The 22,977-nt window shown below is 44.1% G+C and overlaps 1 protein-coding gene across 1 annotated transcript in view; it reads left to right on the top strand.

The window, feature by feature from the left end:
* akr1a1a (aldo-keto reductase family 1, member A1a (aldehyde reductase)) overlaps positions 1-22,552 on the top strand; it is a 51,371-nt gene extending 28,819 nt beyond the window's left edge. The window contains exons 7-10 of the mRNA XM_078550408.1: positions 4,217-4,416; positions 8,388-8,460; positions 20,655-20,741; positions 22,321-22,552. Coding sequence (XP_078406534.1) covers positions 4,217-4,416; positions 8,388-8,460; positions 20,655-20,741; positions 22,321-22,386 — 426 coding nt within the window. The 3' untranslated portion in view covers positions 22,387-22,552. The remainder of the gene's footprint in view (positions 1-4,216; positions 4,417-8,387; positions 8,461-20,654; positions 20,742-22,320) is intronic.
* The last annotated feature ends 425 nt before the right edge of the window (positions 22,553-22,977 follow it).

The following is a 22,977-nucleotide window of genomic DNA, read 5'->3' as shown; positions in this document are numbered from 1 at the left end:
GGAGTTCAGGGAGTTAGGCAGAAAGTTAAAAAACAGGACCTCTAGGGTTGTAATCTCAGGATTACTCCCTGTGCCACGTGCCAGTGAGGCTAGAAATTGGAAGATAGTGCAGCTAAACACGTGGCTGAACAGATGGTGTAGGAGGGAGGGTTTCCAATATCTGGATCATTGGGATCTCTTCTGGGGCAGGTGGGACCTGTACAAGAAGGACGGGTTGCATCTAAACTGGAGGGGCACCAATATCCTGGCTGCGAGGTTTGCTAGTGTCACTCGGGAAGGTTTAAACTAGTATGGCAGGGGGGTGGGAACCAGAGCAATAGGTCAGCAGGTGAAATAAATGACTGGGAACCAGTGAATATGGCCAGTAGGACTAAGAGGAAGGGCAGGCAGGAAGAAATTACTGAACACAGTGGGACTGGGGGTCTGAAATGCATTTGTTTCAATGCGAGAAGTATAACAGGCAAGGCAGATGAGCTTAGAGCTTGGATTAGTACTTGAGACTATGATGTTATTGCTATTACAGAGACTTGGTTGAAGGATGGACAGGATTGGCAGATTAACGTTCCAGGATTTAGATGTTTCAGGCAGGATAGAGAGGGATGTAGAAGAGGTAGGGGAGTTGCACTGCTGGTTAAGGGGAATATCACAGCTGTACGACAGGAGGACACCTCAGTGGGCTCATGCAGTGAGGCAATATGGGTAGAGCTCCGGAATAGGAAGGGTGCAGTCACAATGTTGGGGGTTTACTATAGGCCTCCCAATTGCCGGCGGGAGATTGAGGAACAGTTATGTAGGCAGATTTTGGAAAGATGTAAAAGCAATAGGGTTGTTGTGGAGGTTGATTTTAACTTTCCCTATATTGACTGGGAATCACTTAGTGCTAGGGGTTTGGATGGTGCAAAATTCGTAAGGTGCATCCAGGAGAGCTTCCTGAGACAATATGTAGATAGTCCAACTAGGGACAGGGCAATACTGGACCTGGTATTAGGGAATGAACCCGGCCAGGTGGTCAAAGTTTCAGTAGGGGAGCATTTCGGGAAAAGTGACCATAATTCAGTAAGTTTCAAGATACTGGTGGATAAGGATAACAGGAGTCCTCGGGTTAAGGTGCTTAATTGGGGGAAGGCTAATTATAACAATATTAGGCAGGGACTGAGGAATCTAGACTGGAGGTGGATGTTTGAAGGCAAATCAACAACTGACATGTGGGGGGCTTTCAAACGTCAGTTGATAAGAATTCAGGACCGGCATGTTCCTGCTAGGATGAAGGATAAGCATGGCAAGTTTCAGGAACCTTGGATAACAAAGGATATTGTGAGATTAGTCAAAAATAAAAGGGAAACATTCGTAAGGGCTGGGAACAGATGAAGCCCGTGGAGAATATAAAGAAAGTAGGAAGAAACTTATGCAAGGAGTCAGGAGGGCTAAAAGGGGTCATGAAAAGTCACTGGCAACCAGGATTAAGGAAAATCCCAAGGCCTTTTATACATATGTAAAAAGCAAGAGGGGAGCCAGGGAAAGGGTAGGCCCACTCAGGGACAGAGGTGGGAATCTGTGTGTGGAGCCAAAAGAAATGGGAGAGATACTAAATGAATACTTCTCATCAGTATTCACCAAAGAGAAGGACTTAGCGGTCGATTTGTCTAGGGAATCCTGGATCATGTTGAGATCAAAAAAGAGGAGGTGTTAGGCGTCTTGAAGAGTATTAAGGTGGATAAGTCCCCAGGGCCAGATGGGATCTACCCCAGAGTACTGAGGGAGGCAAGGGAGGAGATTTCTGGGGCCTTGACAGAAATCTTTGTACCCTCACTGGCTACGGATGAGGTCCCAGAGGACTGGAGAATGGCCAATGTTGTTCCATTGTTTAAGAAGGGTAGCAGGGATAATCCAGGAAATTACAGGCTGGTGAGCCTTACATCAGTGGTAGGGAAATTATTGGAGAAGATTATTCGTGACAGGATTTACTACCACTTGGAAGCAAATGGGCGTATTAGTGAGAGGCAGCATGGTTTTGTGAAGGGGAGGTTGTGTCTCACTAACTTGATTGAGTTTTTCGAGGAAGTGACAAAGATGATCGACGATGGAAGGGCAGTGGATGTTATATACATGGATTTCAGTAAGGCCTTTGACAAGGTCCCTCATAGCAGACTGGTACAGAAGGTAAAGTCGCACGGGATCAGAGGTGAGCTGGCAAGATGGATACAGAATTGGCTTGGTCATAGAAGACAGAGGGTAGCAGTGGAAGGGTGCTTTTCTGAATGGAGAGCTGTGACTAGTGGAGTTCCGCAGGGATCAGTGCTGGGACCTTTGCTGTTTGTAGTATACATAAATGATTTGGAGGAAAATGTAACTGGGCTAATTAGTAAGTTTGCAGACGACACTAAGGTTGGAGGAGTTGCAGATAGTGAAGAGGATTGTCAAAGGATACAATGGGATATAGATCGGTTGGAGACTTGGGTGGAGAAATGGCAGATGGAGTTTAATCCAGACAAATGCGAGGTAATGCATTTTGGAAGGTCTAATACAGGCAGGAATTATACAGTAAATGGCAGAACCCTTAAGTGCATCGATGGGCAGAGGGATCTGGGTGTACAGGTCCACAGGTCACTGAAAGTGGCAACGCAGGTGGATAAGGTAGTCAGGAAGGCATACGGCATGCTTGCCTTCATTGGCAGGGGTATTGAGTATAAAAGCTGGGAAGTCATGCTGCAGCTGTATAGAACCTTGGTTAGGCCACACTTGGAATATTGCGTGCAATTCTGGTCGCCACATTACCAGAAGGATATGGAGGCGTTAGAGAGGGTGCAGAGGAGGATTACCAGGATGCTGCCTGGTCTGGAGGTTATTAGCTATGAGGAGAGGTAGAAGAAACTCGGATTGTTCTCACTGGAGCAATGGAGATTGAGGGGCGACTTGATAGAAGTTTACAAAATTATGAGTGGCATGGACAAAGTAGATAGTCAGAAGCTTTTTCTCAGGGTGGAAGAGTCAATTACTAGGGGACATAGATTTAAGGTGAGAGGAGAAAACTATAGAGGAGATTTGCGGGGCAAGTTTTTTACGCAGAGGGTAGTGAGTGTCTGGAATTCGCTGCCAGAGGAGGTGGCGGAAGCAGGTACGATAGTGGTGTTTAAGAGGCAGCTTGACAAATACATGAATAGGATGGGAATAGAGGGATACGGACCCCGGATGTGCAAAATGTTTTAGTTGACGGGCAATATGATCGGCGCAGGCTTGGAGGGCTGAAGGGCTTGTTCCTGTGCTGTACTTTTCTTTGTTCTTTGTTCTTTGTAAGTGTTCCTCAGAACAGTGTCCTGAGCCCAACCATCTTCAGCTGCTTCACCAATGGCTTTCCCCATTATAAGATCAGAAGTAGAGATGTTCACTGATGTTTGCACAGTTAATTTGGCTCTATTTGTAACTCCTCAGATAACAAAGAGATCATGCTTGCAGTAAGACCTAAACATTTAGACTTGGACTGTTAAGTGGCAAGTAACATTCATGCTAAACAAGTGTCAGGCAATGATCATCTCCAACAAGAGAGAATTTAACCATCTCCCCTTGATATTCAACAGCATTACGATAACCAAACCCCATCTTCAACATCCTGGGGGTCACCATTGACTAGGAACTTAACTGGACCAGCCACATAAATACTGTGGTTACAATAGCAGGTCAGAGGCTGGGTATTTTTTGACAAATGTCTCACCTTCTGATTCCCCAAAGCTTTTCCATCATCTACGAGGCACAAGTCAGGAGTGTGATGGAATATTCTCCATTTTTCTGTATGAGTACAGCTCCAACAATATTTAAGTAGCTCAAAACTATCCTGGACTCCCTCCATCACTGGCACACCATTGCTGTAGTGCTTACCACCTAAAAGATGCACTGCAGCAACTCACCAAAGCTTCTTCTGAAACTCGCAACCTCTACCACCAAGAATGACAAGGGCAGCAAGTGCATAGAAACACCAATTGCTCCTCCAAGTCACATATCATCCTGACTTGGAAATGTCTTGCCACTCCCCTGTTCTTGTATATAAACATGTTCAATGTTCACAAGTCAGTCCATAACCTACATTGCTCAAGAAAAGTGAGTTTGCAACTTCAGAATAAATCAGGACTAGTAAATCGTAAATGTAGACATTGTAAAATGAAAATGAGATGCTATGCCTTTCCTTATCATGAATTGAACATTTATCTGTTTTCTATTGCAGATAGAATGTCACCCATACTTGATCCAAAAGCAGCTCGTGGATCATTGCACAAAACGAAAAATTATTGTTACAGCATACAGCCCCCTTGGGTCACCTGATCGTCCCTGGGCCAAACCTGATGACCCAAAGCTGTTGGAAGATCCAAGAATACTGAAAATTGCAGAAAAATATGGAAAATCCCCAGCTCAAGTTATTATAAGGTGAAGTTCCAGTTTGATATATAAAAGATTAAATTTCATTGAAAAAATTACATTTATTTCCTACTTCATATTTTCTTTACATATGCACAAGATTATATTTTTACTAACTAAGCTCAATATTTCTATAACTACCCTGTTGGTAATTCAAACTGCTGTTAAATAATCATATATTCCAAAGATGAGCATTGATAAAATAACGACCTCCCTTCATCTCTAGTTTGACTTTCTCCTGGTAGATATTGACTGAACTTTCTACTTACATTCACTTCATTTTCTTAGGTTAAGTTGTTGAGCTGATAATTTCTTTATGTGGCTAGTTGTTATGATCTGATAAAACAGTGAAGTAGATTTAATAGGAACTTTTAAAAGAGAATTGAATATATGCATATATTATACATACACACTTGAAAAGGAAACGTTTGCAGGGCAATGTGGAAGCTACAGAGGAATGGGACTAATTGGATTGCTCTTCACGGGCATGAAGGGCCAAGTGGCCTTCTTCCGTGCTGTAAGATTCTAGACTTCTATGATATCAACCTATCAGGAATGTTTGTGCCCACATTTCCCGGTTAGGACAACATCCAAGTCGAATTGCTTGAAAAAGAAGCCAGGTCAATCAGAAGCCAAATCTTGCCATGTTCCCACACACCACCATAGTAGCGAATTTTAAACTGACTTTGGCAACAGCGAGGGAATGATACTTGGTGTGGGAAAATTGTCACCCCTCTCACCCTGCCTCCAAAAGGGAATGAAATAATTAAGAAGAATTTTTCCTTCCAAACCTGAGCATACTGCGGACTTTGGGAATCGCTTTCTTGCTTTGGCCGTGGGTTGTGTTTATTGAGGCGTTGTCCGTGATGCAGAGTACCCAGAAATTATTTTAATTTCTATATCTAAAATGATTTGGCTCTTTTCACAGAAAGTCTTAAGTAGGACACAATAGACTGAATTATTATTTTCCAGTCAGCCTAGGGTTGCCAACTGTGATTAAATGTATTCCTGGAGGTTTCATCACATAACTTGCCCCCATGCTCCAGTCATTAGTCGGCCAACACATCCATTCTTGTGACATACTGCCTTCCTACACCATTTGGAAAGCAAAAAGACTCATTACCCAATTGAATGATGCTTGACTGTCAGTTGAACAGCATTTCCCCCCCCCATTTTCAATATTTTTATATTTGGTAAAGGGAAATGTTCTAAGAACATTTTTTTCCTGGGTTGCACACAGCAGTGTCCTGGAGATTGACCTTCAATTCCTGGAAATTCCAGGCCAATCCTGGAGGGTTGGCAACCCTAAGTCAGTTCCGTTTACAAAAAGGAGCCATGCTTCCAGTGTCCAGGGGTTTTGGTGAATTTTCATCAAGTCCAGCTCAGGAATTAATAAGTAATTAGCCCCAAGAAACATGTACCAAACAGGATCTCTTAATGATCACCGTGCTTCAAATTCAAGATCTGGTTCAGAAATTTCTTACAGTCTTCAGGTCTGGGCATTTCTCAGGCACCTTGAACTTTTTGCGTCCATTGTTTACTTAGTAATAAATATAAAATTGCATGAGAAAAGACCTTTCAAGCCCACGAGTGAAGTCCTGATTTTCTAATTACTGTTACTATAATGCCAGTGTTAGCCATTTACTGAAAAAGAGTTAATGTCAAAATAACGCTGACTTCAACATCTGGGAAGTGTGTTTCTCAAGACTGATCAATCATCAAGACTGCATAGTCAAGCATATCCTAAAGTGAGTAATTGAATGCCAGTATGCACCTAGTTAGTTGAGGAGCTTGTTCAACAGTTGACTTTTCAAATGGTGGAGTTGCTGATTTATAAACAAAAGTGAAGTCAACTCCACCTCTGCCATCGCAGGGATTTTTGTACATTTTTTTAAACTATGACAAACAAAAGGGGAGGTGGTGGTGTACTAGTATAGTCACTGGACTAGTAATCCAGAGACTCAGGGTAACGCTCTGGAGACCCAGGTACCAATCCCACCACAACAGATGGTGAATTCAATAAAAAGTCCAGAATTAAAAGTCTAATGATGACCATGAAACCATTGTTGATTGTCATTAAAAACCCATCTGGTTCACTAATACCCCTTTAGGGAAGGAAATTGGCCATCCTTACCTGATCTGGCCTACAAGTGACTCCAGACTCACAGTAATGTGTTTGACTTTTAAATGGCCTAGCAAACCATTCAGTTCTCAAGGTCAATTAAGGATAGGCAATAAATGCTGGCCTAGCCAGCGATGCCCCCCAGTCCCATGAATGAATAAAAAAAGTCACTGTTTCCATTATTCATTAAAACATCTATTACTGTTATGTTATATCAGTCTACACCCAAAAAGCAATAATAAGGGCTGCATTTAGCGACACCATTATTCCCAGTCAGAGGTGATACGATTCAGTAATTTCCCTGGTGTCAGTAGACACTCCATTGAAATTATGTGTAAATAACTTATTTGCTTTAGACTAATGCAGGTTTAAGATTAACATTAGTTCTTGACAAGAATAGAAATCAGAAGAACATCCTTTCCTTCAAAGAAGTGGATATCTAGAACAGGTTTCAGATGAACCAATTGACCTTATGTCAATTAAGCCCATCAAAAAGTAGCTGGATAGATATCTGTTTTGGAAGCATGATTGGAGGTGACCGAAATAGATATAGACATAAGCTAAATATCTCCCTCCCATCATTATTCCATCCATCTTCATGGTTCAATACTGCAGTATTACAAACCTAGTTGTGTCTTCAGGGAACATATGAATAAATTAAAAAGCATAAGACGACAAGAGGATATTTATCCTCATCCTTTCAAAATATGTATTTTCATGCATTATTTCCACATTTCTGCTCGATTATTTTGCCAATGTGTTTTGTTTTGACTCTTTTTTGGAAACATCTGTAGTTGAAGCAAGAGTAATTGAGAATGGCATAATTTCAAATAGCTTTTAGTTATCATGTAACAGCATAACCACATTGTTTGAATTATGCTGTTTCCCCAATTCATTCATTTGGGTAAGTAAAGTTCAATAAGTACCTGCAGAGCATCATTCATTTTTAAAACAGATAAATTCTACATTGTATTATATCTTAAAGAGAAAAAAAATCTGAAGGGGCACTGGTATAAAGTCATTATGTAGCAAAGAATGGCCCAATTTTTACTTGATATGTTGTCAATGGGGTCTTAATATAAGTTTGGTTTCCTAATCAGCCTGTGAACACAGACAATTTGGCTGGCACCATTTTTAAGCTGCCTACCCCTGGGCATTCTAAGCACCCGCCTATTAGAGGTATAGGGCCCATTTTAATATGCAAATCAGGATTCTAGGATTTAGTTTGCCGTTTTTCAGTATTACTGCTCAGAAAGTGTCCCCTCTACAGGTCCCCCCAAGCAAAATGCACTTACCTAGCTGTCAGCTGGGGCAGCCCGATATTATCCAGGCCGGATCCAGTGAGCTGCCCTAGAATACCTATTTGCCACCCCAAACTACAAGGCCAAAGCCTCAAAATGCTGACAGCACTTCACAATGAGTACAGGAATCCGTTGGCATGCTCAACCACTCGGCCACCGAAAAGTCAAATTAAATCCCAACCATTTTAGAACTAAGCATCAATGTACATTCAGTGTCCTTCAATTTTAACCTTAGGAGTGCACTCATCTCTTCATAGGTTGATGCCACTTTCTTTATATATGTTTAATATCACTCAATCACCCCTAGAGCGCTAACACATCAGTGATCACCACTCACTAAACTGTTGGCTTATAACCTTTCACAGCTTGAAAAGACAATTGAGTTAATTTTCCTAAGCTGGTTCAAACCTTGGTTCCAATGGGAACTAACTAAGTTTAACTTCATATTTCTTAAATACACTGATGGACAATAGAGATGTTCAGATTAATAATTTAAAATTCTCTGCCACACATAAATGATTACATTAAAAATCTAATCTTATTTCTTTCATCTCTAGGTGGCAAGTGCAAAGAGAAATAGCATGCATACCAAAGAGCGCTACCCTCTCCAGGATTAAGGAAAATATTGAGGTAACACATAGTAGGGGGAGGCAGTGGCATAGTGGTATTGTCGCTAGACATCTTACACAGGGAACCAGTGTAATGCTCTTGTTCAAATCTTGCCAAGGCAGATGGTAGAATTTGAATTCAATAAAAATCTGGAAATAAAAGTCTAATGATGACCATTGTCAATTGTTGTAAAAACCCATCTGGTAATGCCCTTTTGGGAAAGAAATCTGCTATTTGGCCTACATGTGACTCCAGACCCACAATAATGTGGTTGACCCTTAACTGCCCCTCTGAACAAGGGCAACTAGGGATGGGCAATAAATGCTGGCCCAGCCAGTGATGCCCACATCCCATGAATGACTTGCATTTATATAGCCCCTTAATGTATAATAACTTCCTGAAGCATAATCAAAACCTGGATGCCAAGATAAACAGGGAATTTGGTAACCAAAGAGGTGCGTTTTAAGGAGATGGAGATGTAGAATGGTTTAGGAAAGAAATCCAAGACCTTGGATGCCTAGGCAGCTGAAGGCACAGCAGCCAATGATGTGCTGAAGGAAAGGAGAATGCAGAAAAGGACACAGGAATTGAGGGTTCTGGAGAAAAAAATTGTAGGGCTAGAGGAAGTTAAAGAGATGGAGAGGGGGAGGCCATGAAGGGATGCGGATGAAAATTTTAAATTTTGAGGCTTTTGGGGGTTAGGCTAGCAGCCAGAGTAGGTCAACACGGAGAATGGTGATGGATAAGCAATGGATAAGACCTTCGATATACGGGCAGCGGAATTTTGGATGAACTGAAGTTTAATCATCCTGAGACAGTAGCTGGGGAAGGGAGTGGAATTGGTGACAATGGTACAGAATTTGTGGCAGGGGCGAAGATGATGGCTTCCGACTGCCCAAGGAAGGTAGAGGAACTCGCAACTTATACTAGACTGAATGTCAGAAAAATGGTCTCACAACACCAAGACAGTGGAAGGGTTGAGAGAATGTATATGATGTTCCCAAGGAGCAGCTTATAGATGAAGGAAGGAAAGGGGCCAAGTACAGATCTTTGAGAGACTCCAGAGATAATAGTGTGCGGGTGGGAAAGAAGCTATTAGTGTACATCCTCAGATTACAGTCAAATAGGTAAAAGTTCAACCAAGAGCAGTCCCATTAAACTGGACAGCAGAAGAGAAACGTTGGGGGCTGTAAGGAGGTTAACATAGGGACATAGGCACATAGGAAATAGGAGCAGGAGTAGGCCATTCAGCCCCTCGAGCCTGCTCCACCATTCAACTAGATGATGGCTGATCTTCTACCTCAAAGCCATTTTCCCGCGCTATCCCTATACCCCTTGATATCTTTGATATCTAGAAATCTATCAATCTCCCTCATGAATATACTCAAATACTAAGCTTCCACAGCCTTCTCGGGTAGAGAATCCCAAAGATTCATCACCCTCTGAGTGAAGAAATTCCTCATCTCAGTCCTAAATGGCCTACTTGTTATTCTGAGTCTGTCTAGACAACCCCAGCCAGGGAAAACATCCTTCCTGAATCTACCCTGTCAAGCCCTGTAAGTATTTTGTATTCTTCAATGAGATCACCTCTCATTCTTCTAAACTCGAGAGAATATAGGCACAGTCTCCTCAATCTCTCAGAGGATAATCCCGCAATCCCAGGGATCAGTCTGGCGAAACTTCGTTGCACTCTCTCTATGGCATAAACATCCTTCCTTGGGTAAGGAGACCAAAACTGTACACAATACTCCAGGTGTGGTCTCACCAAGGCTCTATATAATTGAGCAATACTTATTTTCTCTCCTATACTCAAATCCTCTTTCAATAATGGCCAACCCGCCATTTTCCTTCCTAATTGCTTTCTGTACCTGCATGTTAGCTTTCAGTGACTTATGAACAAGGACACCCAGGCTTTTGGACATCAACACTTCCCAACCTCTCATTTAAGAAATACTCTGCATTCCCATTTTCCCTACCAAAGTGGATAACTTCACACTTTTCGACATTATATTCCATCTGCCATGTTCTTACCCATTCACTTTGCGTGTCCATATCTCCTTAAAGCCTCCTTGCATCCTCCTCACAACTCACATTCCCACCTAGTTTTGTGTCATCAGCAAACTTGGAAATATTACATTTGGTTGCCACATCCAAATCATTTGTATAGTTTGTGAACAGCTGTGGCCCCAGCCCTGATACTTGGGGTACCCCACCAGTCACAGCCTGACAACCTGAGAATGACCTGTTTATCCCAACTCTGTTTTCTGTCCATTAACCAATTTCCAATCCATGCCAGTATATTACTCTCAATCCCATGTGCTCTAACTTTGCTTACTAACCTCATGTGTGGGACCTCACTGAAAGCCTTCTGAAAATCCAAATACACCACATCGACTAGTTCTCCTTTATCTATTCTGCTAGTTAGATCCTCAAAAAACTCTAACCTGTTTGTCAAACATGATTTCCCTTTCATAAATCCATGTTGACTCTGCCCAATCTCACCATTATTTTCTAGGTGTCAGTTATCACATTCTTTATAATAGCTTCTATCATTTTCCCTACAACCGATATCAGGCTAATGAGTCTGTAGTTCCCCGTTTTCTCTCTCCCTCCTATCTTAAACAGTGGGGTTACATTTGCTACCTTCCAATCTGCAGGAAACTTTCCAGAATCTATAGAATTTTGGAAGATGACTACTAATGCATCCATTCTCTCAACAACCTCTACCAACACTCTGGGATGTAGATCATCAGATCCAGGGGATTTATTAACTTTCAGTCCCATTAATTTCTCCAATACTACTTTTTTCAATAATGCTAGTTTCTTTCAGTTCCTCATTCTCACTAGTCCTTTGGTTCTCTAGTATTCCTGGGAGGTTTTTCTTATTTTCCCCTGTGAAGACGCAAAATATTTGTTTAGTTTCTCTGCTATTTCCTTATTTCCCATTATAAATTCGCTTATCCGCCTGTACTGGGCCCAAATTTGTCTTTGCTAATCTTTACCCTTTTACATACCTAGAGAAGTTTTTACAGGCCATTTTTAGCTTCTTGCCAGTTTACTTACATATTCTATTTTCTCTTTCTTTATCAGTTTCTTCGTCCTCCTTTGCTGAATTCTAAAATGCTCCCAAACTTCAAGCTTATTACTATTTTTGGCCACTTTTTATGCCTCTTCCTTTGATCTCATACAATCTTTAACTTCTCTTGTTAGCCACAGTAGGTTCACCTTTCCTGCTGGGTTGTTGTGCCTCAAGGGAATGTATATTTGTAAGTGCTAGCCATTGCCTGTCTACCTTCATACCTTTTAACGTAGCTTCCCAATCTACCACAGCCAATTTTTCTCTCATACCTTCGTAGTTTCCTTTGTTTGGATTTAAAACCCCAGTTTTGAATTGAACTACATCACTTTCAAACTTAATGCAAAATTCTATCATATTATGGTCACTCTTCCCTAGATGCTCTTTAACAACAAGATTATTAATTATCCCTCTCTCAGTGTGCAATACTAGATATAAAATAGCCCATTCTCTAGTTGGTTTCTCAACAAACTGTTCTAGAAAACCATCTTGTATACATTCCAGGAATTTGTTCTCCACAGCATTAGTGCTAATTAGGCTTACCTAGACTTTATGTAGACTGAAGTCCCCCTTGATTACTGTATTACCCTAGTTACAGGCACCTCTAATTTCCTGATTTATACCATGCTCTACATTACCACTACTGTTTGGTGACCTACAAACAACTCCTACCAATGTTTGATGCCCATTACTGTTTCTTAGCTCTACCCAAACTGATTCTACATCTTGATCTTCTGATTTAAGATCCTCTCTCACTAATTGACTGATCTCATCCTTTATTACCAGTGCTACCCCACCTTCCTTTCCTTTTCCCTGCCTATCCTTCCTAAATACCCTTGAACATTCAGTTCCCAGTCTTGGTCACCCTGCAGCTATGTCTCTGTAATGGCAATTAGATCATATCTATTTACTTCCATTTGTACCGTTAATTCATCTACTTTGTTGTGAATGCTCTGTACATTCAGATAGGGTGCCCTTAATTCTGTATTTTTAATATTTTTGCAACCTAGCCTTATCTGCTATTGAACTCTGAAGTTTGTACACTCTGTCCCTTCCTGCTGCACTCAGATTATCAATTCCCTTATTGCTACCTTGCTCGCTTGCCTTGTTCTCTCTCTTAATTTATCACATCTTCCCTCACTTGATCCCTCACCCACCATTTAGTTTAAAGCCCTCTGTACCACCCTAGTTATATGGCTTGCCAGAACACTGGTCCAAGCACAATTCAGGTGAAGACCATCCCAACAATACAGCTCTCACTTTTCCCCAGTACTGGTGCCAGCGCCTCATGAATCAAAACCATTTCTCCCACAACAAACTTTAAGTCATGCATTTAACTCACTAATCTTATCTGACCTACTCCAATTTGCTCCTGGCTCAGGATTATTATCTTTGAGATTCTGTTTTTTGATTTAGCCCCTAGTTGCTCATAGTCTCTAAGCAGAACCTCTTTCCCACTTCTACCTATGTCAATGGTACCTACTTGGGCCATGACAACTAGACTTTTCCCATGCCACTGCAAGTTCCTCTCCAGGCCAGAACAGATGTCCCGAACCCTGGCACTGGGCAGGCAACACAGCCTTCTGGACTTAAGCTCTCAGCTGCAGAGAACTGTATCTGTCCCCCTGACTATGCCATCCCCAACTGCAGCTACATTCCTATTAACTCTCCCAGCTTGAATGGTTTCCTGTACCATGGTGCCATGGTCAGTTCGCTCATCCACTCCTGCTTTCATCCAGAAAAGCTGTAAGAACCTGGAAACTATTGGGCAATTGCAAAGATGGAGGCTCCTCTCAACTCCTTCATCCTCTATTCCCATACATACCTGACTCACAGTCCGGTATCTCTGACCATGGACCAAATCAGACAACTAAGGGGTGTGACCGCCTCCTGGAACAAAGTGTCCAGGTAACGTACCCCCTCCCTGATGTGTTGCATTATCTGCAACTCGGCCTCCAGCTCAAAGACTTAGAGCTGAAATTTCTCCAGCTGCAGACACTTATTGCATTCTGCAGCCGCCACATAATCTGCATTGCCATCTTTATAACATTTAATTAATTAATTCTTTTACTGAGTAAATTTTATTTAATGTCTCTAGACCTGCCTGTGCTTATATGCTTTTTTTTTCAATAAATGTTCTACTTACCCTGATTGAAATTCCCTAGTTAAGATAAATAGGAAATATTCACCAACCAATCTAATAAACTTTACTACTATTAGTAAACCTCACTGCTACTAATAAAACCTTACAGCTACTAAAATTACCCGAATTTTAAAGATTAATGAGAACAATGCTCTCCAATCAACTACCTGTTGTCCTGTGACTTCACACTTTGATTTTTCTCAGAACGCAGTCAGTCCAGTCTGAAGCCACGGATTGAATTGGATTGGATAGCTCTGTAAGTTGCGATTGACTGTCTCTGGGTCCTACCCTCTCTTGCTCTTTTATCTGCTACTGTCTGTCTTCGGGTCCTTCTCTCCTTCACTCTTTTAGGTGTTGCTGCCTATCTCCGTGTCCTTCTCTGTCTCACTCCTTTAAGGAGGGATAATGCACCACACTCTTATGGCAGAATTTTCCCGTTGGCGTGCGGAGACGGGCCCCGCACGTCCGCGCATAAAATGACGCACGGTGATGTTGGGCAAGCATCCCAACGTCACCGCACGCCATCGCGATATTTTGTTGGACGGGCATGCAAGGATATCCGCTGCGCGCCCACCATTAATTAACAGGCCAATTAAGGCCCTTGCCTCACCAATCGACGCCGATTTTTCGGTGCCCATGCAATCATTGGGTCGGCGCACGGGCGCAACAAGCAGGCGGGTAGGGCACATTTGTATAATCCTCATCCACAGGCAGGATAAGAGAGCTCACTGGGTTGCTTGTGTTCTCTCTCAAGTATTGATTTTTCAAAGTTTTTGAAACTTGCCTGTGTGATCTGCAATACTTCAAAACGCATTCCAGCTGCTTAGTCTGGACTCTTAACCTTCAGGTCAGCACTCTGCAGTGAGGAAACCTTTTTGGGCCTACAGGTTTCAGGAAGCCTTCCCATAGCCTGGGAATGGAAGCTGAACTGTTCACTGGAGGCACCTCCTTTGAGGAGGAAGGGAGGGATAGAATAAGGAGGAGGCCAGGAATGTACATTCAGCCTCCAGGGGAGCCACATTTGGGAGGACAGGCGCAGGCACAAGGGGCGCAGGGCCAAGAGGTAGACCAAGGCGGAAGGGGTCGCAGAAGACGCCACTATCCTGCTGCCAGGGTATACAGGCGGCAAAGCAGCTACCTCAATATGTCTGAGGTGCAGTGCTGAAGGAGGCTCCATCTCTCAAGGGAGACAGTCAACTATATCTGTCAGATGATTGGGTCTGAGATCTCTGCTAACTGTGTGGGTGGACACCCCATGCCAGTGGCTCCAAACTTTACAGCTGCCCTCAACTTCTATGCCTCTGTCTCCTTCTAGGGGTCGGTGGGTGATCTTTGCGGTGTCTCCCAATCAGCCGTCAACACCTCTGTCAAGCAGGTTACAGATGCTCTGTTCAGGTGGGCATTGACCTTCATCTACTTCCGTTGGGACCAGGCAAGCCAGACACAGCGAGCCAGAGGCTTTGCGGCCATTGCTGGCTTCCCCCGTGTCCAGGGTGCTATAGACTGCACACATGTGACCATCAAGGCACCAGCAGGTGAGCCCGGTGCCTTTGTCAACAGGAAGGGCTTCCACTCCATGAACGTGCAGATAGTGTGTGATCATAGGATGCTGATTCTGCAAGTCTGTGCAAGGTACCCAGGCAGCTCCCACGACACCTACATCCTCAGACACTTCCAGGTGCCGGGGCTCTTCAGTGCTCCAGCCCGGCTGGATGGATGGCTGCTGGGTGACAAGGGCTATCCCCTCAGAAGGTGGCTCATGACACCTCACCACCATCCAATAACAGAAGCTGAGCAGCGGTACAATAGGAGCCACACCTCCACAAAGGCTGTGATGGAGAGAACCATCAGTCTTCTCAAGATGTACTTCCGATGCCTGGACCGCTCAGGGGGCACACCTCAGTACCCCCCAGATCATGTGTCGCTGATAGTGGTTGCATGCCGCGCACTCCACAATCTTGCACTGGAAAGAGGGGACACTGTGGACGAAGAAGATGTACAAGCAGTGGCTGCAGCTGCACACGATGAATCCAGCAATGAGTCCGAGGATAAGCATGCACACGGAAATGCTGAGGGGGTAGACGCTGACCTGGGTAGACTGCAGGGAGGCATGGACACCCAGGAGGCTTTAATCCAATGAACCTTCAGCTAGCACACCACAGGTGGACCTCCAGGACAAGCCTGAGCTGTAGGCTTCATACTCGATAACCTCCAGTTTAGGAACAGTAACTAAGTGCCTTGTTAAGAAAGCTGAATGTCCCACAAAGCACTCTTAACATTTTTGGAAACCGTACACATGCAGAAGAAAAGAGGCACCCTCAGCCATGGTCACATGTCTGAATTTAATATCACAGGCAAAGAAACTTAATGGGAAGAATTTTCCCCTGTTGGGTGTGGGGGAGTGGTGGGGGGTGGGGAGTGCAGGAGCGGGCACGTGCAGGTGTGCCTCCGATCGGCGCCTCAATTGGGGGTGTGCCCAGCATGACGTCCGCCAGGAAGTGCTGTGCACTCCCTGTGCGGGCGGTGGGGGGGTTCCCTCAGCCGAGAGTGTGCTCTTTCACGCACTCATCTCCCTGAGGCTAAGTGCTGCCTCAGGGAGATCGGCGCCAAATTTAAAAATGATAAATGTACAAAAATAAAATTTCCCTGACATCTCCCCTCGTGTGACACTGTCACATGAGTTGGGACATGTCCATCACTTTTAATCAAACTTTTATTAAATTTTTAAAAACTCTCATGAAACCTCATCCCGCCCGTGGATGAGGTTTCATGGCTTTTTCTAATGCCCGCCAGGGTTCCTGGCCTGACCACCAACCTTAAGGTTGGACGGGCAGGTCTATTAATTACTTGAATTAGTTTTTAAATGGCCTCAATTGGCCGTTGACAGGTCGGCGGGCACACAGCTGATTTGGCTGCGCCCCCACCGACCTGAAAATTGAAATGACGCGGGGGTGACATCGGGAGTTCCGCCCAACATCATCCCGCGTCATTTTACACGTCGGCGAGTGGGCCCCGCCCCCCCCCCACTCGCCAACCTAAATATCTTGGCCATGAAACAAAATGACAAGGGCGTTCCAATTCAAAGCAAATCATAAAGACCTCATCTCGGACCAACACAAAAGCACCAGTGATTATCCCATGGTGTGCCTAGGGTGCCTTATGTTTACGTTTCCGGGTGCTACCTCTTGGTGCTGCCCCCTTGCTGGGAGTGGCATCTGAGACAGCCCGCTGACTCTGCTGTCCTGTTGGCCTCGATGACCTTGGCGGTCGTCCTCTGGCCCATGGAGCCTGTGCTACCCTCGCCTGGGATGGAGCTGCCAGTTCCACAGTTGGCATCTTCCCTGTCATCGCAGCCTCACCGGATGCAACGGTCACTGGGAGTGGGGCGGAGAAGCTGCCGCCCTCATCCGGAGCGCCCTGAGAGGAGCCCCAGAGACGACAGGCAGCTGCTGCGCCAACGTGGGGTCACTTTGGACCTCCCTGCTCACCGTGAATGGATGGGCACCAAGCTGGGAACTTGGTGCCCACACCATCTCCCACACTGGCACTGACCAGCTGATGTCAATGCCGATGTGAGGGCTTGCTGGTCCGAGCGCATCCCCAGGAAGCCATGATGGGTCTCCTGGAGGACCCTCTCCACGAGAGTCACCGGTCTCTCCATGGAGGACGTGTGGCACTCGGACAAGTGGCTCATTGCTTCGGCGATTGTCCGCGTAGACTCCCCCACCATGGAAACCAAACCAAGCATAGCCTCATGTATCTCCCCCAGAAGTTCCCACACACCCGGCCGCATTTCATGTCCCTGCTGCATTGCGGACGACTCCAGAGACACATCATCAGGCACCGACTGAGCATGTGCTTGGTTCCCTGCAGTCCTCCGACTGCTGGCACCATGGGCACTCTCTGTCTCTGCCAGCTCCTCCAGCGTACCTCACCACTGTGCCCCAGGACAATAGCTGATGTTCTGACTCCTACCAAGGTGCTAGTACCTGCGCTGGTGCCTGCCTGGCAGAGATGGTGTGACGCTGGTGAAACTTCAGGGCCCTCAGGTGCTCCTCCCCCCGGGTCCGGCTCCGCTGATGCTGAAAGGAAGAACAAGAACATTGGATCAGTTAACGTGGAGACAATGACAAAGTGCATCCCTGTTGCCCGGATCATTATGCACTCGTCCTTCCATAAGCAATGGTCAAGCCATGTTGCAAAATTAAATCAATTAACATTCAGCACTGCTATGGCTGTTGGGAGAACAATTCTGACCTCACTGCTGGGCATACATACCTGGCCGTGGCACCCCAGCCTCACCGACACCAGTGCACCTGGGCACATGGCGCCTCTCCAAATCCAGGGCCCCCTGCTCAAATCGGCTGAGAATGGCGATCTGCGTCTGGCCGCCGCCAGTCCTCGCACGCTCTGCCACATTATGAGCATTCTTCTCCTGAAAATGAGAGAAGAGCATTGATTTGTGCAAATTGTACATGGACTTTCTTCGCACATGGCCCACCCCAACCAGAGTGGGACATATCAGGGCTCCAGTGATTCCTCACCCCACTGCCGCCAAATACTCACACAAAGGCACAGAACCTATCTCTTCGCCTCCCCCTCAGGCTGACCTCAGCATGGGGAACATGTGCTGGTCCACCCAGCAAAGGACACATGCTGTCAATGATTCAATGCAGTCACTATATTCAGACTTGTGGTGGGCGGGCAGCAGGGGGGAAAGCCGACCTGCTGTGTTAAGTGACCAATGCCAACATTGTCCTCACCCTTCCAGAGCGCAACAAGTCGTTGAACCGCTTGTGACACTGGATCCAGATGCAACTCACCACGTCGTGGAAGCTCACCACCTCCACCACCTCCTCCCAGGCACGTTTCATCATGTGGTGGGGCCTCCTCCTCCCATCCTGGGGAACCAGCATCTCCCGCCATGATGCACACTGGCCCCCCATTCTACCCTCCAGCCTGGCCTGCCCCGATGACCTACCGTCCGGCCTGGCCTGCCCTGATGGCCTACCCTCCGGACTTGCGTCACCTCCATTGCCCCTCTGCAGAGCCCTTCGTCCAGCCATCGTAAGCAGCCTTTCCAAGGCTGCCAGGCCATTCTTTATACAGGCCACCAGGTCACTGTTGGACCCAGCAGGCTGAGCGTGCCCACCGCCGCCCGCCCACTCCCACTATGCATGGGAGTCATGAGGTACACTGGGTGGGCCTTAATTGGCCCACCCGGGTAAAATGGTGGCACGGACCTGATCGCGAGCGGCGATTGGGTCCATGCACGCTCCCGCTCCACCCCCCTGCCATCCAGAAAATTCTGCCCTTAGTCACAAATGATATTATTTATGACTTTGATTAGGATCATTGCAGTGCAAGAGTGGAGATACCCCTGTAAATGGAAATGTGCAGTAACTCAATTATTCAAATTCCAGTGTATAGTTACAAAAGCTTTATATTAAGTAACAGCCACAAGAACAAACAATCCAGTCTTCAAATTGACTGACAGAATTACAAATTTACTAAGCCTAATTAGGAGCCTTGAAATATATTTCTGCAAAAGAACAGTCGAGTGGCAAAAGTAGCTTATATAGTTCAATTAATTACACCAAAGTTTGTTTCAGGAACCTCACAGTATTGGGGCTGTGGAACTCCCCGAAGAGTCCTAGGAAGCAGAGTTTCTAGTAAACATTACACAAAACAACACATTTAAGCAATGAGTTTTGAGTTGCATTCTAACCTCAAAGTTATGAGTCAAACAAACACTTCCATTACTTAGTTTGTGAATCACACTGAGACACTGGCTATTGTGTATATGTTGAAGAATTGGGACTAGACATCTGACGCAGGAATGAAAAATTATAATAACAGGAATGGAGAGTTGTGAAAGGTGAAAATTGACTGAAATTCACCAATAAAAATTAATTCTTTGGATGTGACCATAAGCAAGGCAAGCATTTATTGCCCATTTCCAGTTGCATTTGAGACAGTGGTAGTGGGTTGTTTTCTTGAAATTCTGCAGTGGTGAAGGTGCTCGCACAATACTGTTAGATAGGGAGTGATAGGATTCTGACCCAGTGACAAGATAAGTGATATATGTTGAAGACAGAACAGCATGAGTCTTGAGGAGGACTTGGTGGTCATGTTGTTGCCATGCACCAGGACTGAACCTGAGATCGACATAATACCTAGACTGTGCCAAACCATAGAGATCTATTTTGTAAAGTGGGCACCGTGTAGTTATCACAACAAATCAATTGATTGGTTATTTACTTTTTAGCTATTGTTTTTTCTTTGGCAGTAAGCAGCCTACATAACTGAAATAAGTTAAAAGTTTCCTTCAAAGTTTTGTGTATATCATTGCAGATACAATGTTAATTGAGATAATGTTGAACATAATGTTTATGTAATAGGAACATCTGAAGGCATATGGCATGCTTGCCTTCGTCGGCAGGGGTATTGAGTATAAAAGCTGGGAAGTCATGCTGCAGCTGTATAGAACCTTGGTTAGGCCACACTTGGGATATTGCCTGCAATTCTGGTCACCACATTACCAGAAGGATGTGGAGGCGTTGGAGAGGGTGCAGAGGAGGTTTACCAGGATGCTGCCTGGTCTGGAGGTTATTAGCTATGATGAGAGGTTGGAGAAACTCGGATTGTTCTCACTAGAGCAACGGAGATTGAGGGGTGACTTGATAGAAGTTTACAAAATTATGAGTGGCATGGAGAGAGTAGATTGTCAGAAGCTTTTTTACGCAGAGGGTAGTGAGTGTCTGGAATTCGCTGCCAGAGGAGGTGGTGGAAGCAGGTACGATAGTGGTGTTTAAGAGACAGCTTGACAAATACATGAATAGGATGGGAATAGAGGGATACGGACCCCGGAAGTGCAAAATATTTTAGTTTGACAGGCAATATGATCGGCGCAGGCTTGGAGGGCCGAAGGGCCTGTTACTGTGCTGTACTTTTCTTTGTTCTTTGTTCTTTGAAAATATATGTCTTATAAAACAGGTGTTCGATTTCATACTGTCTAAAGAAGATATGAAACAAATTGAATCATTTGACTGCAATGGAAGATTGATAGTGCCAACATTAGAAGTAAGTAAAAAAAAAACTTCATAGCTATGTTGTTAACTGGAGTCGTGTATATAAGGAGCAAAGCAAGTGACAAGCTCAAGTGGACAAGACCATGTGAATCTCAGGACATTTTAACTTCTGGACTCATTGTCACCCTCAAGACACCCAAAGATGATGAGAATAGCTTGGAAGTCAGCAGATAGGAGTGGGATTTGGGGTGCCATGAGCCCCCAGGAGACCCCTGAAACACATTAACATAAGCTCTTCCTGGTTCACAAGGAAACCATTATAAATTTTTTAAAACTTACCTTGCTTGGATCTCTTTAGGAGTAAAAGTTGGCAGCGGTGTGAGTGAAATTGGGGGGTATAATTGGGACTCACGGCTACTGCTTCTCCTCCAAACCAAGCTGATTTTTGGGAACTCCTCAGAACCATAATGTTCTGTATCATGGTGTTGTATCCTTCCATGTGTTCCATGGTGCTACTTACCTTTCTATGTGTAGCATACAGCATACATACATGCAAACATATAAATTAGAAGCAGGAGTGGGCCTTTCGGCCCCTCAAGTCTCCTCTGCAGTTTGATAAGATCATAACTCATCTGCTGGTGGCTTCTACTTTCCTGTACCCCTATGCCCTGTGACTCCCTTGTCAATCTAAAATCTATCTAACTCAGCCTTAAAAATATTTTTTGACCCTGCCTCCACTGCTCTCTGTGGAAGAGAATTCCATAGACTAACAAACCTCTGAGAGAAAAAAAAATCCTCATCTCCATCTTAAATGGGAGACCCCTTATTTTTAAACTGTGTCCCCTAGTTCTAGTCTCTATCTATATACCATAATGCTGTTTACATTTCTATGTGTACCATAGTATTGTGTACCCTTCCAAGTTTCCCATTGTGCTGTGCACCTTCCATCAAGGGGCCAAGTGGCCTTCTCCTTCTCCTAGTTGTTGAGTGTTCTTGTATCATAGTGCCATATGTACCCTTCCACATGTACCATAATGTTATGTATTCCCCCATGTACCATAGATCTGTATACCATTCCATGTGTACCATAGAGCTATGTATTCTTCTCTAGACCATGATGCTATGCACGTTTCATGTGTAATACAGTGTTATGTATCATCCCATATCTGAGAGGATAAGCAACTGACCTCTCAATCACTCGACAACTGGCCACCAGTACACCAGTCTCGGTGTTTTGCCATTTCCCTCCCTCCTCCTTACTTGGTTCCCAAGTAAAACCATGGCAGAGAATGCCCACTGCGGAAGGTGCACTGATATAGATGTGGAAATGCAGCACAACCTTTACCCAATTTGTAACCTGCAACTTCAGTTTATTTGTGCATTCCAATGACCTGTGATGGAAATAAAAGCAAAACAAACTGCAAATTTTAGAAATCTATGAAACACAAAATGTCGGGAAACATCAGTGGGCATCCATCGAGAGAAGAGAAAAGTTAACACTTCAGCTTCTGACTGACCGGTTTCTAACCTGCTGCTGCACAGAAATTTGCACATAGCTGAGCACCTTTGAATAAATGTGAAACTTTCTAAAAATACTATAGGACCTGATTGACCTTTCTTTACTTTTGTAGAGAGATGGAATTAGAGTTTGGAGAGATTCAAGTCATCTGAACTTCCCTTTTAACGAGCCTTACTGAAGATCAATCTACAGCTTCAACAACGTCAACAACATATTTTGGAAACTTTCCTTTTTAAATAAATTTTGAAATTAACTCCTCAAAAATTGAGGAACAATTAACAGAATATAGAGAAATGATTTTAACGTGATGGACATAAACATTAAAAATATTGAAACTTACATAATCACTGGTTGGGTAAGGCATGCTTGACTTTAAAAATGGCAAATCTAACAAAAACTCAATAATTTCCAAACATTCAACAAATAAACATGACGTAATCATCAGCAACACTTTTGAGTGCAGATTTGCAGTGGAGTTTACATGAACCACAATAAAGGCAGAGAACTTGCAATAAAAATATAATTGTGTAGAACGTTAGTATGCACACTGCTAGCACTGCAGTATAAAAACTAAGATATGTAAAATAATTATTTTTACTGACTGTCTTCTACAAATCAAACATTAAAGAATTTTTTTGGAACAAGGTATTAAAGTGGTTTGTTTTTCTATTCTATGACTACCGTTGTAATTTTTAAAGAAAATTTATTCAGAGTAAACATTTGATTCTTTGCAAAATGTGTAGCAATTCAAAATTAATTTAAGTAAAAT

Source organism: Cetorhinus maximus, chromosome 1 (genome assembly GCF_964194155.1).
Source record: "Cetorhinus maximus chromosome 1, sCetMax3.hap1.1, whole genome shotgun sequence".
In the NCBI taxonomy this organism is placed as follows: domain Eukaryota; kingdom Metazoa; phylum Chordata; class Chondrichthyes; order Lamniformes; family Cetorhinidae; genus Cetorhinus; species Cetorhinus maximus.
The sequence above is the reverse complement of the archived record's forward strand: the minus strand, read 5'-3'. Positions and strand labels throughout refer to the sequence as shown.